Source organism: Amblyraja radiata, chromosome 23 (genome assembly GCF_010909765.2).
Source record: "Amblyraja radiata isolate CabotCenter1 chromosome 23, sAmbRad1.1.pri, whole genome shotgun sequence".
NCBI classification, from domain to species: Eukaryota; Metazoa; Chordata; class Chondrichthyes; order Rajiformes; family Rajidae; genus Amblyraja; species Amblyraja radiata.
The window spans coordinates 35293433-35310198 of record NC_045978.1 but is presented as its reverse complement, the minus strand read 5'-3'; the positions used below and the strand labels follow the sequence as shown (position 1 = coordinate 35310198).

At 43.2% G+C, this 16766-nt stretch overlaps 1 protein-coding gene across 1 annotated transcript in view; it reads right to left on the bottom strand.

The window, feature by feature from the left end:
• Positions 1-2406: 2406 nt before the first annotated feature.
• LOC116986470 (bactericidal permeability-increasing protein-like) overlaps positions 2407-16766 on the bottom strand; it is a 37039-nt gene continuing 22679 nt past the window's right edge. Inside the window, exons 13-15 of the mRNA XM_033042030.1 lie at positions 8729-8792; positions 4992-5068; positions 2407-3034 (exon numbers count right to left, since the gene is read on the bottom strand). Of these exons, the coding sequence (XP_032897921.1) occupies positions 2993-3034; positions 4992-5068; positions 8729-8792 (183 nt within the window). The 3' untranslated portion in view covers positions 2407-2992. The remainder of the gene's footprint in view (positions 3035-4991; positions 5069-8728; positions 8793-16766) is intronic.

Genomic DNA, 16766 nt, shown 5'->3' with positions numbered 1-16766 from the left:
CCAAAGACAAGATACACTCTTTTCAGACGACCTAAACAACTTGGGTGATGATTCATTAAAGCGGGTACTGTATGTAGTGCCTTTGGAATGGTGCCGATGGGAAGCTGACTAGTGTGTTTTGTAAAATAGTTTTGTTGGTTGAAGGATATTGTGGGCTCCATTATTAGGGATAATCACTTCATTATTAGTGGGCCATTATTCCCTGTGAGTGAACATATAGGGCTTCAATTGGCCACATCTGAAACACACATGAATTCAGCTCCCAATGCTTCGCTAGTGTGGCAGTGTAAGTTGTGCAAGACGTTTCAGATATGGAAATTGAACACACTCCCTCAAATGGGGGCTAAGATAGTATTCATCTATCTTAATGGCAATGATACTCAGCAGATACTCAACGGGGCTGTCACAGAGGAAAGGAGAATATAATCAAGTGTTTAAGAAAGTGATTTAATGGGTTCATGGTTCTTTCCTGCCATCTAGTGGCTTCACTGCTCATTACAGTAACATAGCTTTGACACTCTGGATCAGAGGTTTAAAGCCACAGAATTCACGCTCACTACATTTTCCAAATCTACTCACACGGAAAGAAAAATCAAGGAAGGGAATGTAAGATAATCCTCACAGTTAAATTATAAAATGTGGTAGGAAAGATACTGATGCAACATACCCAGATCATACCCGTGCCACCCAAAGGACTTTTAAATTAAAACTCCAGTGCAGTTCTAATGAACTCCGTCTCTCACTCCACAGATGCTGACTGAACTGCTGAGTGTTTCTAACAATTTCTGTATTGAGTAGTTTTTCTTCAATTCGCCAAGACCGAGGTTTGACTGGTCATTCATAGCACAACTTTGAAGATGAGTTGGGAAGTACTGTTCAACATTTATCATTCAACCCATCATACAATCACACTTTACCAAAAAGTTTTTAAAAATTGCCAACGTTAGAAATGTGAAATCAAAGCAAATACTCACCGAGTCATCCTCCATTGTGGATGGGTAATTTGGATGGCTATGTTGCACGTGCAGTAGTGCTTGCACAAGTTGAAGTATGGACAGGAGAAGTTTGAATAGGGGCAGAACAAGTGATGCAGGTCATGAAGATATGTGAATAGTCATGTAGAGGAATGAATGAGTCTTCAGAAATCCAAGAGGAAGATGACCATGCTTCAGGTTGATGACCTTTCATTGGAATCTTGCTAATCCAGGATAGACACAAAAATCTGGAGTAACTCAACGGGTCAGACAAGATATTTCGAGAAAAGGAATAGGTGACATTTTGGGTCAAGACCCTTCTTCAGACTCATCAGAAGGGTTTCAGCCCGAAACGTTGCCCATTTCCTTCACTCCATAGATACTGCTGCACCCGCTGAGTTTCTCCAGCATTTTGTCTACCTTTCTAATCAAGGCTTGCTTATGAGACCTTGGAGTGTGCAATGGATAGCTGTATTTTATTGTAAGTGATTAAAACACAAATTGGCTTAAAGCATTATAGATATTCAGAGGTTGCAGATAAATTTACATTCAAGTGTTTTTCGCAGGCAAATCTATCTCAATTTACTGTTGCTAATTTCTGAGTGTGGTCAACACCATCATACTGTTTCTGTGCAAGCACAATGCGATTTTCATAAACCTAAAACCAATCTATTAGCACATTAATGAATTGATTCTGTCCATTGTTCTGGATTGTCTCTGACATTGTCTGACCTGAAACATTAACAGTTTCTCTTTCCACAGACGCTGTCCTAACCTGTTGAGCATTTTGTTTGAACCTCACATTTAACATTTGAATAAACAAAGTGTTTCCATGTCGTGTGCACTTGCTGCATCAGGGTAAATTCTATTTGAATCGTTCTCATGACGTGGGCCATGTTGAAATGCTGGGACTTGTTTACCAAACCCAGTTTCCTCAAAGAGTTCTGATGATGGGTTCTCGTGATCAGTGCGTTGACAGTAGGCCCACAACATTATTACACAAAGCAATGCATGACTGGTCCTACATGTTCAGTAAACACCATCACCAGAGCCTACTGGATGGCACAATGGTGAACAGAAATGTCTTGTGACAAAATAAATAACAGCCAGTGTGTGGGAAGGATCAGAAGATTCAGTCCTCGAGGAATATTCATTTATATTCATTTCTGAAGTACACCCAGAATTGGTCTATTTCAGATATATCTTTGAAAGATGGGTCATATAAGCCCCAATATGTAATTGTTAGTGCTTGTATATACTGTATATCAATTAAAGGAAACATTACAAGGAACCACAGAAAGAAGGGTGGGAAATCTACAGATTTAAATTGAATGCTAATCAGACTTCTCTGTGGAGGAATAAATCATGACTGGAAGAACTCACACCCGAAAACATGTAGATATTTCTTCTCATTTCTAAAAAAAAGTCTGCGTTTTCTTTCATTTCTTTATTTTTGTGCAGCTCAGCAAGAAAAGTGAAGGCACTTCCACAGAGAGTTTGTGGAATTTGTTTCACGACCAATTAGGTATAACAAATATCCATGCACAGATATACTGAAGAATTTGCGCTTTATGGGCAAATTGGCAAGCTTAAATGAAAACTGTTACAAAACACCAAAATGTTTCTCACAAATTCCTTTTCAAAAAAAAATGTGCTGATGAAAAGCAGTGAAGTTTAACATTTGCTATCACTTGTTCGAGGAAAGGCTTGGTTCCTCTTAGTTTGCTGATCATTGCTTTATGTTTGCAGGAAGATTTCATGGATTTAATCTCTTTTTGCTTTTGGAAATAAGCAAAAAAGCTTCAGCATATAGAATTTACCAATAGTTATTTTTTGCAATATACCAGATTAGAAGCCATCAAGCTAGAAATTTATATTTGAAAAAATGCTGTAAATTGAAACAGCGGCCTTATACACAATCTCATCTTAATAAATGGACAGATAATTTTAGGTAATCAAAGTCGTCTGTATGCCCGGTTGTCTTTCCCATCAAAGTCTCGGCTGAGAGTGTCCGCTGGTTATGGACGATATCGAACATCAGTTGCAATCACCAGAATATTCTGAAAAGAAGATAATAACATTAAAATAATGCTCTCCCATCTTCCTTCACGTGGCACCAGTGCTTCCTTCAAAGTACAGTTTAAATCTATAGTCTCAATTATTTGATATGCCACAGGTTACTGTTTATAGATGATGATACAAAACCAAACACCAAAGGAGGCCAGCCCTCAGTGACTGGAACATCCTTTGAAAGGGTTTTCAATCAAAACATCTGTGGTCATTCCCCATAATCATCAATTTCCTTCATAACATATCCAATTCCCCCCATGGAAGTTACAATTAGATCATCTTTGACAACCTTATCGTGAGTGCATTTCTGATCTCAACACATCATCTCCCTAGACCCTTTGTTTTGCCTCCAGCCCATCCAGCAGTTTTTATCCCATCTAATCAGACTACTTCACTCAAGGCTCTGAACACTCCCTACATCTCCCATATTCCTCCTCTACTCCAAGGAGAATATAGAAAAGTACAACTCAGGAATAGGCCCTTCGACCTAATGTCTGTGGTGAACATAATGCCACGACAAACTAATCCCATCTACTTGTACATGATCCACACCACTCCATGCCCAGCACATGCTTATTTAAATGCTCGTAAACTCCACTAATGTATCTGACTCCACTCCTGGCGGTGTGTTCCAGGCACCATCCACTATGTGTAAAATAACATGCCATCTCCCTTAAACTCTGCCCCTTTTAACTGAAAGCGATGCCATCTAGTCTTTGACATTTCCACTCTGGGGAAAAAAGATTCTGACTATCTCCACCTCACATAATTGTGTATACTTTTATCAGGTCTCCCTACACCCTCTGGTGTTGTCCTGCTGCTAATAGCATTCTGTTAAACTTCTACACCCTCTCCAAAGCCTCCACAACCTTCCCATAATGGGGTGCCCAGACTGCATGCAGTATTTCCACTGTTGCCTAACCAAAGTTGAATGGAGCTGCATCATGACTTCTTGATTCTTATACTCAATGCTCCAACCAGAGAAGGAGAGCAGACCATACCCCTTCTTTACCACTCTTTTAGTTGTGTTGCCACTTTCAGGAAGCTTTGAACCAGGACCCCAAGATACCATCTTCCCCAGCCACGTCGTGTACCTGGAGCATCTCAAGCCTGGAACCATTGTCACAAATCTAGGCACCCTCTCCCACACCAAGATGATCACCAGAAAGTCTAAGGACCAGAACTGATTACAGTACTCAAACAAGAATCTTGTAAACAGTTTAAATGGTAATAAAGGATTATTCGCATTTGCTAGGCTTCATTATTTAAAATGGTCAGATGGGTTTTGGCATTTTTAATCATTTTAGGATTTAAAAAGATTATATATTTTTAAGCTGCCTCAGTGTTTACTTCTTCTACCAGGATCAACTTGATACCATTAGCGTGAAAATAAAAGTTAATTTGATCAATAGAGGCAAACTCTCTCAAACTCCAGCATTAAAAAGTCGGCCCAAAACATTGAATTCTAAAGTTATTATAAAGACATTGGGAATGGCTCAGAATCACACTAATAAAGGATGTCCTAAAATAATAAATGATGGCCAAAAATGATGTTGAAACTCTGCACTGTAATACGGGTTTCCAAAGAAACAAAATAGACATGGCAGACATAGACTCCTCTCATGGGTATCCTCAAGGGCAAGGGTTCCCAACCTGGGGGTAAATTTCACCTCCCCAGGGGTTACATTTGTTGATTCTGGATTTGTACATATTTATTCTCATTGATTGACCGTGTTTGGTTCTGGTATCTGTTCATCATTAGTTGTTCATAAATAAGTGAAATAACATTGTTATGTGCTATTAAAGTTGCCAGGGGTAAACGGGACGAAAAAGGTTGGGAGCCCCTGCTCAAGGGAAACTGACCCCCTCATGTCTATCGTTTTGACCCAACTTCATTCACACGTATTTCACATCATTAACACCATCTTATGTAATGCAATTACTCACCTTGTTCACATCAAGATTGGGATTTATAAAATCTAATTTTTTCACATTTGGAAGTGGAACACCTTTGGCCAGTTTCACTGTAAGGAAAATAATTACAATTTTCTGTAAGTTACTCAGCCCCTCACAACTGCACAGCCAATCACCGCGATGAAGACTTTACCTCATGTTACCACGGTACGACTTTCCTGTGCACATCCCTTCCCTAACATCCAATATGATCTCCGTTTTGGATATCTGTGATGATCCAGCATCCAAACACTCTTGGGTAGAGGAATCTTGTCATTATGGCTAATTTGAGACTGCAAGCTCTGATCTCTCCACCCCAGCGAGGGAACATCATCCTAGCTTCTACTCTATCAAGCCATGTAAGCATTTGAGGCATTTCATTGAGATCACCTCACATGCTTTTAAATTCTAGACCCAGCTTGTTAGAAGAGCCTCAGCCATGAGCTTGACAAGCAGGGCTGAGATTCTTGCTCCCTGTGCAGATGAGACCTGACCATGACACCGTGGACCAGGGAGCCATTCAAGAGGGCAGAGAGAAGAGACATCATTGGGAATCTGTCACGAGGATCGAGAGTCACAAAGGCTGTGTTGCCTGCCTGGTGCCTGGGTTCGGGATGTCTCGTCTGACCTGCAGAGGAATTTGGAGTGGGAGGGGAAAGATCCAGTTGTTGTGGTCCATGTGGATACCAATCACTTCTTCAAGGGCAATCTTCACTCCCAGGAATCAATGTGGTGAAGATAGACAAAATATGCTGCAATAACTCAATGGGTCAGGCAGCAGCTCTGGAAAAGCCGAATCAGTGTCGTTTCAGGTAGGAACCCTTCTTCAGACTGAAAGTAGAGGTGGGGTGACAGTGAAGAAGGCCCAGGACAGAAAGGTCAGTATGGGAATGGGAAGGAGCATTAAAATGTCTAGCAACCGGGAGATCGAGTTGGCTGAGGAGGACTGAGCACATGTCCAGTGAAACGTTTGACAGGTCTGTGCTTGATCTCGCCATGATGCAGATGCAGAAGGAGTGGATGAGGTTGGAGGAGGTGCAAGTAAACCTCTGCCTCACCTGAAAGGACTGTCGGGGACCCTGGATGGAATTGAGGAAGGAGGTATAGTGACAGGTGTTGCATCTCCTGCGGTTGCTGGGGAAAGTAACAGGGGATGGGGTGGTTTGAGTGGGAAGGACCTTTACTGCACACCCCCATTTACTAATTTATAAAAGATCAGACTTCCACGTAAAATTCCAGTTGTGGCTTCTCACCAGCACTATACAGAATGACAAGACATCTTTATCTTGGACTTATTTCCACTTGTAGTCAAGGCCAACAAATCACTAGCTTCCGAATCGATGTTGCATCTGCTCATTAAGTTGCAGTGTATTGTGTAGCAGTACATCCAGGTCCCTCTGTTTACACCAACATTGTACAAACTCCCGTTTTTTTACTGTACCTCGGTACATGTGACAATAAACTAAGCATTTTTTAAATAATCTGTATTTCTACTTTTTCTTCCAAAGTGCATGACCTCACATTTTCCACATTATATTCTACTTGCCATGTCTTCTTCCTATTAGGAAGATTTTTTTCTACCTTCAAAACCTGAATACAGTGAGAGAGCAGCCATCTTGCTGAAAACAGAAATCAACTCTAAATAAAAATCGGCAGGAAGAAGGGGAAGCGTTTTTACCCTTCAGTGTTTCTGTGGGTCATTAGATTGAAGCAGGCATATAATTGGCTCAGCTGGAGGCGGGGTAGCAAATTAAAAAATAAAGCAAGGTAGAGTGGAGTGGCCTGTTCAGTGTGGCCGTGTAGAGGCAAAATGTAACTTGAGGCTTTGGCTCGAGAGGCTTCTAACCTGTCAAGCCCAGAGCAGAGCAGCAGCCAGCAGCAAGTGTAAATGGGTGCTGTTGGCACCTCATAAAGGAGGCATGTTTAGGAAGGAACTGTAGATGCTGGTTCAAACCTCTGGATTGCTACCTGAGCCACAAATAATTTGGCATAGGGTTGTGAAGATTAAAGAGCTGCACTCATGGCCCAAAGATTGTTGTGGGAGAGGTGGATTTGAATTTGTGGGACATTGGCACCAGTATTGGGGAAGGAGGGAGCTGTCTGGATTGACAGACTTCACTTGAACCCGGCTGGGAAACTAGGTAAATGACATAACTAGGGCCATAGATAGGGCTTTAAAACTAAAGAGTGTGTATAGTGTGTGGGGCGGGTCGTCAATAAAATGAAAATATATGGATGAAATTAAAGGGAAGGAGAGAGCAGGAGAGGTTACTGAAGTCTCCAGAAGTAATAGAACAGGAAGTTTAAGAAGAGATAAGGTTAGGCAAAATTAGGGCCAATATAAGAAGAGGGCTGAAGAATTGGTGTTATATTTGAATGCACGCAGTATACGGATGACCTAATAGCACAGTTAGAATTTGGTAGGTACAATGTTGTGGGCATCACAGAGACGTGGCTGAGAGAGGATCAGAGCTTGGAGCTGAATATCCAAGTTACATATCCTATTAAAAAGACAGATGGGTGGGCAATGAGGGTGGGGTAGCTATGCTGTTCAGAAATGAAATTCTGTCCTCAGCAAGGCGTGACATAGGATTAGACGTAGAATCCTTGTGGATAGAACTAAAAAGATTCAGGGTAAAAATACCCTGATGGAAGATATTTACAGGCATCTGAACTGTAGCCAGGACGTCGGGTACAAATCACATCAAGAGATACAATTGTCATGTAAGAAAGGCAATGTTACAGTGGTCATCGGGGATTTCAATAAGTAGATAGACTGGGAAAATCAGGTTGGCATTGGGTCTCAAGAGAATGAATTTGTAGAATGCCTGCGAGATGACTTCTTAGAGCAGCTTGGTCAAGACTACCGGGGAAAAGGCAATTCTAGATTTGGTATTGAGCAAAGAACCAGGTGTGATTAGGAAGCTTAAAGTAAAGGAACTCCTAGGGGGCAGTGACCATAATATAAAATCCAACTTGCAGTTTGAGAAAGAGAAGATGAAATTAGATGTGTCTGTATTACTATCTCGTAAAGGTGATTACAGAGGTATGAGGGAGTAGCTGTCTAAAGTTGATTGGTTCTTGGTTTCTTGGTCCTCCAAAATATTCCAAATGGAATTTAAACTGGAAAGGGACCCTAGCAGGAATGACAGTGTAGCAGCAATGGCAGGAGTTTCTGGGAATAATTTGGGAGACACAAGATCTTTTCATCCCAATGAGACGACCGTGGCTGACAGGGAAGTCAAAGACAGCATAAAACTAAAAGAGAGGAACATAATGTTGCAAAAATCAGTGGGAAGCCGGAGGTTTGGGAAGCTTTTAAAAACCAACAGAAGGGAACAAAAAGACAACACGGAGAGAAAAGATGAACTATGAAGGTAAGCTAGCCAATAATATTGTATCGGATAGAAAAAGTTTCTTCTGATATATAAAGAGTAAAGAATAAAGAGGGATGATAATGTGGAATAAAGAAATGGCAGATGAATTTAGCAAGTGGAACATTTCCCAATTGGCAATTTACATCCAAATCGTCGCAATAATCAAGTCAGTAAAATCTTTAATTTGCTAACTAAGAGCAAGAAGATAATTAACCAACAGGTAAACTGAGCAAAGCTTTTAATTTTCGTGATAGAAGTTCAGCACAAGGTAGAAAAATCCCCAACATCTAAATCCTTTGCACCATTATCCATTTTTACCGTGGAAATCCCAAACAGTCTCCATCACGTACTTACCATTGACGCCTGGTAACACCGCAAACTTTACTGCAAGGTTCATTATCAGTTCCAGACCAGCCACCTTCAACAAGACATGATGAGAAAGAAAATGTCAATAAAGATCCTCTCAGTTTAATATCCTAGGATAATGTAATGTTTACGGTGGGGAGTGGGGAGTGGGGAGTGATGGTGTACAACATCGTTGTGGGGGGGGCTGAAATTGACAACCCAAAGACCACTCATATGAACAAGGAAGTCTCAAGCTTCCCAGGATGTCCTCACTGTGGTCCTTTTGACCGCACTCTTGAGCAGAACTTCTCATGGGGTTGACGGTTGGAATGTTAGCTTCCTGTTAGCTCATTGAGGAATCTGGAGAGGGAGCTCACCCAGGTTAGAACTGAAACAGATTCAGTGACTACATTTATTTCAGTGGAGAGGAATGACTCTATCAGAGACAGGTGCATTTTACTTCGGAGTCACGTGAGTGACTACGTGAAGAGCCCGCTCAGCACGCATGCGCGACATTGCATTCACGCAGGCAACAGCGACGCAGCGAGAGTCAGGCGCTCCCGCTACAGTTTAAAAAAGACGGACTGTCAGCTAAGTCTACTCTGAGGTCGGTTTTCCTTGGCAAAAGGAGAATTTTTGCTTTGTTGCTAAGAAAAATGAACAGAACAAGGCTCTCCAAGAAGCCTGTCCCCATTCGACTCCAACGGAGGAGCGTTCCATCAGTGGGGGGCAGGAGTCGGTAGGTCCGTTAACCCAGCGCTCCGCCATCCCCAACACCGAGCTGAGCCCAGTCTCGCTAGCGCCTGAGCAACGGACTGGATATAAAGCCACTAAGAAGACCATCCGGCCGGTGGTTTCCGATTCGTCAGACGGGGACGTCTCACCGCCCGCTCGGGGCAGAGACAGCCGCCTGAGCCGCTGGAGCGACTCGTGGAGCGTATGCTTCAGCGAGATGTGCTTCGTGAGGAGCAGTTTCACAGAGGGAGTTCAGGCACTCCTTCCACAGTGCCTCGTGCACTGGCCATCGCTTCCCCCTCATCCGAGGTCAGCTGTGGCAACCAGTGCTGGGCTGGTCAAGAAGAGGGGTTAATGGCTGAAGAAGTCGGGAGTATGCCAGGGGTACAGGAACAGGAAGAGCTGCTAGGTGTGGTGGACCGCTACGTGGCAGCCCCACATGAAGTACGGCCATTAGAACCAAAACTAGCGGCCAGCATTAACCACCTATCCAACAGGCCCCTACAGGAGCAGGTGGTTAATGAGGTCTTAGAACAATATACGGCTCCTGAAAATTGTGAATCACTCAAAGTGCCGGCTGTCAACAGCCAAATACCATGGAGGTAGGTGGGTCTGGTTCCTACCAGCATATAGAAAGTAGGGGCACTATACTAACAGGGGGGAGATTACACCTGTTTAAGAAAGCATGGGTGTCTATCACGAGTGACAAGTATATACCCAATAGCATTCGTGGGTACAAAATACAGTTTGCACCAGAAAAATTGCCACCAGTTCAGCATTCACCCCAGAGGGTTTTTTCCCTCTCAGTTAAAGAAAAACAAGAGGGACAAGCTGAACTGGTGAGACTAATCACTAAGGGTATCATTGAAAAAACAAAACATGAACCCTTGGAATTTGTGTCTAATATATTTACTAAAACTAAAAAAGATGGTGGATGTCGCATCATCATTGACTTAACTTCACTAAATATGTTTGTTAAGTATGTACATTTCAAAATGGAAACATTTGTTACTGCCAAACAACTGATTTCCAAAGGATACTTCATGGCAAGCTTTGACCTCAAAGATGCTTACTATTCAGTACCCATTCATAAGGTTCATCGCAGATACCTGAAATTTACCTGGATGGGGCAACAATGGCAGTTTAAAGCGTTACCCACGGGTTAACATCTGCCCCAAGATTATTCACCAAGATACTAAAACCAGCCCTGGCAATATTAAGGAGACAAAACATATTGTCATGGCATATCTTGATGATATCTTAATAGTAGGCAAAACCATGTAATTGGCTATATCAGCTGTGTCAGCTACCAAACAATTGTTTGAGACCTTGGGAGTTGTCTTACATCCAGATAAATCTAAGTTGAAGCCATCCACTACCATGGACTACTTGGGCTTCACTATTAACTCAGTCCACATGTCTGTAACTTTGCCAAAACACAAAACAACTGAATTGGCACAATCATGTAACAATTTAATGGTCAACGAGCGACTAACTATTCGACACGTGGCAAGAGTAATTGGGAAAATGGTAGCAGCATTTCCGGCTACACAATTTGGACCTTTGCACTATCAAAACTTACAAAGAGCAAAGGTACAGGCACTAAAACGACATGCAGGTCATTATGATCGTATCATGAAATTACCCACTGAAGCAATATCAGAGCTACAGTGGTGGGCAGAAAATGTTTGGCATAGTTCCAGCCCTATCATCATCGTTAACCCTACTTTAGTTATCCAAACAGATGCCAGTGCTCAAGGCTGGGGAGCAACCAACTCCATATCCAGCACAGGTGGTAGATGGACTAACCCAGAGTCATCGTTACTACTTACACTGGGCATTAATTATTAATTAATAGATGTTGGGTGCCTTTTACGGTTTAAAAGCATATGCATCAAATATGCATCACTTGCCTGTTCGGTTACAAATAGACAATACTACGGTGGTGGCATATATTAACCACATGGGCGGCATAAAATCGATATCATGCGACAAATTGGTCAACAAAATCTGGCAATGGTGTGTCGAAAGACATATTTGGCTATCAGCAACTTAGCTGCCAGGTAAGCTAAATACAGTGGCAGACACCAGGTCACGCAAATTTAATGACAACACCGAATGGATGTTAAACCCCAAAGTGTTTGCTAAAATTATCAAGCAATATGGCACGCCAGATATCGACCTATTTGCGTCAAGGCTAAATCACCAGGTACCTATGTATGTCGCTTGGGAACCAGACCCTGAGGCAGCAGCGGTAGATGCGTTCGCGCTGGATTTCTTCTTCTATGCATTTCCTCCCTTCTGCCTCATCAGCCGGGTACTACGCAAAATACAAATGGACTCTGCTTCAGGTATTTTGATAGTACCCGACTGGCCTACACAGCCATGGTTCCCATTACTCCACGACATGGTTGTTGAAACCCCGATGATATTTCCCAGTAACCCAGAATTATTAACCCACCCAGTATCTGGCATAAGCCACCCATGCCATGATAAAATCAAACTCCTGGGTTGCAGATTTTGAAAAGACCATTACTGGGACTGGGATTGTCAGAAAAAACCGTCAACACCATGTCAGCATCCCACCGAACATCCACAAGAAAACAGTACTTGTCCAGCATCAAACAGTGGGAGAAGTACTGCTTGGATACAGGGACCACCTACTCAACCGCAACAGTTACCAACGTACTGGAGTTCCTGGCAGCCCTTCACCACGATGAAGGACTCAGCTACAGTGCCATCAACACAGCTAGAAGTGCTCTGTCTGCCTATTTAACTCAGGCACCAGGACATCAGGCCATGGGGTCCCACCCGCTGGTGGTTAAACTAATGAAGGGAATTTACAACTCTAACCACCCCAGACCAAGGTACACCCATATATGGGATGTCAGTGTGGTCCTGACATACCTCAGGGGATGGCCACCAGTCAGGTCCCTCACCCTGGAACAATCTACGCTCAAGACTATCATGCTGATGGCACTTGTATCTGCATAGAGGGTCCAGTCACTACACCTTTTGCGACTGGACAACATGATCATAGCTCCAGACCAGGTCTCTTTATCGTTATTCAGGGACTGATCAAACAGAGCAGAGCAGGAACACCCAACCCAGTTGTGGAATTCCGGGCTTACCCGCCAGAACCACGGTTATGTGCCATGACCCACCTACTGTCCTACATAGACACAACCAAAATAATTCGAGGGAGTGAAAAAGCCTTATGGGTCAGTCACAAAAAACCTTATGGTCGGGTGACGAGCCAAACCATTTCGAGATGGCTCAAGCAGGTGCTAAAAGCTGCTGGTATAAACACTAACATGTACAAATCTCACTCCACCAAGGCAGCATCCACGTCGACGGCCAAAAGAATGGACGTGCATATAGACCACATCCTGGCTACAGCAGGGTGGACGGGGGAAAGAACGTTCCGAACTTTCTATAATAAGCCGTTGGCAAAACCTGCTTTATTTGCAGAGAAAATTTTACATTCTGCAAATATTTAATTTAAGCCCAGGGGAGCAATTTAATTTCTTTGTTGTTATTGTTAATAAATACCATTGTTGGCTTTACAAACAGATTCATTGGTTGATTACGATAACACACTTCCTCTCTCAAGGACTTCGGCAGTGAGTGAAGTAAGAACTGTTACACGGTTTGAAATCACAGAGCTTTAAAATCTTCACGTAGTCACTCACGCGACTCCGAAGTAAAATAGTAAGATTAAACGAGAACTTACCAGTTTGAAGTTTGATCTGTATTTTATGAGGAGTTACGATGAGGGATTAGGTGCCCTCCGCTCCTACCCTCAATAATATGGGTCAAACTGATAACTGAGGTCTCCTTTTCTTTACTATGTTTATTTCAATAACTGTGTCTATCTGTGATTCCACACCGCTGCTTTAAAGTATGTCGCGCATGCGTGCTGAGCGGGCTCTTCACGTAATCCCTCATCGTAACTCCTCATAAAATACAGATCAAACTTCAAACTGGTAAGTTCTCGTTTAATCTTACTATTATTCAACCTATGATTATGGGGAGACCCAGCATGGAAGCAGGCCCTTCAGTCCATCCAAGTCGTTACTGACCAAAAAGTACCCATTTTTCCACAAGACCCTAACCCATTTTATTTTTCACACATTCTCATCAACTCACACTCCCCAGATTCTAGTACTCACCCACACAAGGGGAAATTTACAGTGGTTAATTAACCTACGAACCTGCGCATTGGTGGAGTGTGGCAGGAAACCAACACAGTCAGTGAGAATGTGGAGAATCGCCACAGACGGCACCAGAGGTCAATTGCACACTGGTCGTTGCTATACCACTGCTGCCGTAACCTTGTTTTTTTTTTTACATTGAATGGTTGTATTCAATTGTTTCCAAGTGGTTTTCTCTCCCTCATAGGTTTTTAATACAGTCTACCCTTGTTATTATGGACCTCTTTATAACAGATTTCAGTTATAATGGACAGAGTGTCACCACAGTAGTCAGACACCACTGTCTCATTAAGAACACAGATTGCTAGTTACACTGCGGGAGCCCATTGAAATTGGCATGCAATTGCATCGATCAACACTGATGCAAGGATGGGGTAACTCAGTGGATAAGGCAGCATCTATGTCCAGGACAACTCGCACGCCCTTCAACAATAACAACTTTCGGTTTCCAGGCCCCCATTCATTCCTCTTTACCATGGACATCATCCCCTCTACACCTCCATCCCTCATCAGGAGACCTTAAGACCTTTTCGCTTCTTCCTCGAACAAAGACCCAACCAATTTCACTCTGTTAACTCCCTCCTCTATTTAGTCGAACTTGTTCACAACCTCACCAACTTCTCCATTGACTCTGCCCACTTTCTCCAAATCAAAGGAGTAGCCATGGCTACTCGTATGCCCCCATCTATGGCTGCCTTTTTGTCAGGTATGTTGAACAATCCTTATTCCAGGTGCACAGGGGCCCTATCCCCCAACTCTTTCTCTGCTATCCCAATGACTGCTTTGGGGCTAGCTCCTGCACCCATGCAGAACTCATGGACTTTATTAACTTCACCACTAACTTTCAACCTGCTTTCAAATTCACCTGGATTATCTCGGACACTTCTCTCTCCCCTCTCTCGATCCCTCTCTCCATCACAGGAGACAGACTATCAACGGACATCTATTACAAACCTACTGACTCGCACAGCTATTTGGACCACACTCCTTTCCATTGCAAAGGTGCTCTTCCCTATTCTCAATTCTTCTGTTTCCACTGCATCTGCACCCAGAGTGAGGTGTTCCATACCAGTACAACTGAGATGTCCGCATTCTTCAGGGATAGTGGGTTCCTCCCTGCGGTCATAGATAGAACCCTCACAAGCGTCTCCTCTGTGTCCTGTAGTTCTGCTCTTCTCCTGCCCCCAGATGCAACATGGACAGAGGTCCCTGGTTCTCACCATTCACCCTACCAGCCTCCGCTTTCAACACACTATCCTCCGACATTTGGGTAATCTCCTAAGGGATTATTACATCACTAATCACATCTTCCCATCTCTATCCCTTTCCGCATTCTGTAGGAACCACTCCCTCCACAGCCCCTTGGCTCACTCATCCCTTCCCAACTAAACCACCCCCTTCCCCAGGTACCTTCCCCTGTAGCTACCTGTCCTAATACCATCCCTCGAATCCATCCAGGGATCCAGGCAGGTTAGACAGAGGTTCACATGTACGTCCTCTAACCTCATCTACTGCATCTGGTGCTCCTGATATGGTCTCCTGTATATTCGCGAGACCAAACATAGACTCAGTGACTATTTCGCTTGGTCCTGGTTGCCAACCCTTTAAACTCCCCTTCCTGTTCCACACTGACCTTTCTGTCCTCAACCTCCTTCATTGCCAGAGTGAAGCCACGCACACATTGGAGGAACACAACCTCATATTTTGCTTGAGTAACTCACAACCCAGCGATATGAATACTGAATTATTTCATTTTAAGTAACTTTCACACTCCCCTCCCCCTAGGCTCCTCTCTGGTCATTTTCAGCACTCCACTGAGCCGCAACAATCAAACGGCAGCTTCAAAGATAAGATGCTGCTACTAGATATGTACTGTTGAGGTAGTGTGAATACGGCAGCTCATCCCTCACATATAGGCCAGACCAAACTGTCCCATAGAACTTTGTGCATTCCAGCACAGACAACAGATGGCCCAATAGGATTTGGATGAGAGGAAGAGCTACCATCAACATTGGCCACTTCATCTCAACTAGGTAGATAGAAGATAGCAACATTTACATTCCAGATTGGACATTTCCAAAGACATTGTTTCTCGTGATTTTGGATTGAAAGAGCTGAAGAACTGTTCAAGTAGTATCACAATATTAACACATAAGATTTAGACAGTATTTATAACATGATGAAACATCGAGGAATTTCAGAAGAATATCAACAAGAAAATGTTGACACAAAGTCAAGGGAACACTAGGGTAATGATTAAAAGTTTGGTCAAAGAATTAGACTTGAAGTAGGGTCGATAAGGAAGAGATGGTGAGAGAGGCAAGAGATGGAACATTTCAGGGGGTTAAATCCAAATTCAGATATCCTAGAGTGGAAAGCCAACAAATGCTGCAGAGACAGAGAAACTGCGAGAAAGGGATGACATCCTTAGAAGAAAGAGGGCAGGAGGATATGTAGTGAAGTTGGCTGTGGGTGTCAGTGAGTTTGTAGCAGATGTCTGTGGACAGTCTATGTCCTGAAATGGAGACAGAGAGATCAAGAAAGGAAAAAGAGATGTGACAAGAGTCCAAGTAAATTTGAGGACAGCATGGAAATTGATGAATGTTCATGAAATCAACAAATACTGCACATAGACACAAAAAGCTGGAGTAACTCAGTGGGTCAGACAACATCTCTGGTGAAAAGGAATAGATGATGTTTTGGGTCGAGACCCTTCTTCAGACAGAGTGTGGGGAAAGAGGAATGATAGATATAGATGGTGATATAGCAAATGCAGGTGGCCAGACCAATGCAGTGGAGGTGGTTCTAGGGGTATATTTCGAACAAAGAGTATTCAATATTGTGAAGGGAAAGGCAGGCCTAGCTAGATCCCATGTGAGTGCCCATGGCTGAGAGGAATCAAAAGAGGTTCCAACGGGTGAGGATATGTTCCAACAGGTGGAGGTGAGCGCGAGTTGAGGAGAAGGTTGTTCGTTCTCTGTTCTAGGAAGAAATGGAGAGCACTAAGGCCTTCCTGGTGGGGGATGGGGTGCAAAGGTACGGGACGTCCATGGTATAGATTAGGAAGTGTGGGACAAGGCATTCGAATTTGTAGTATG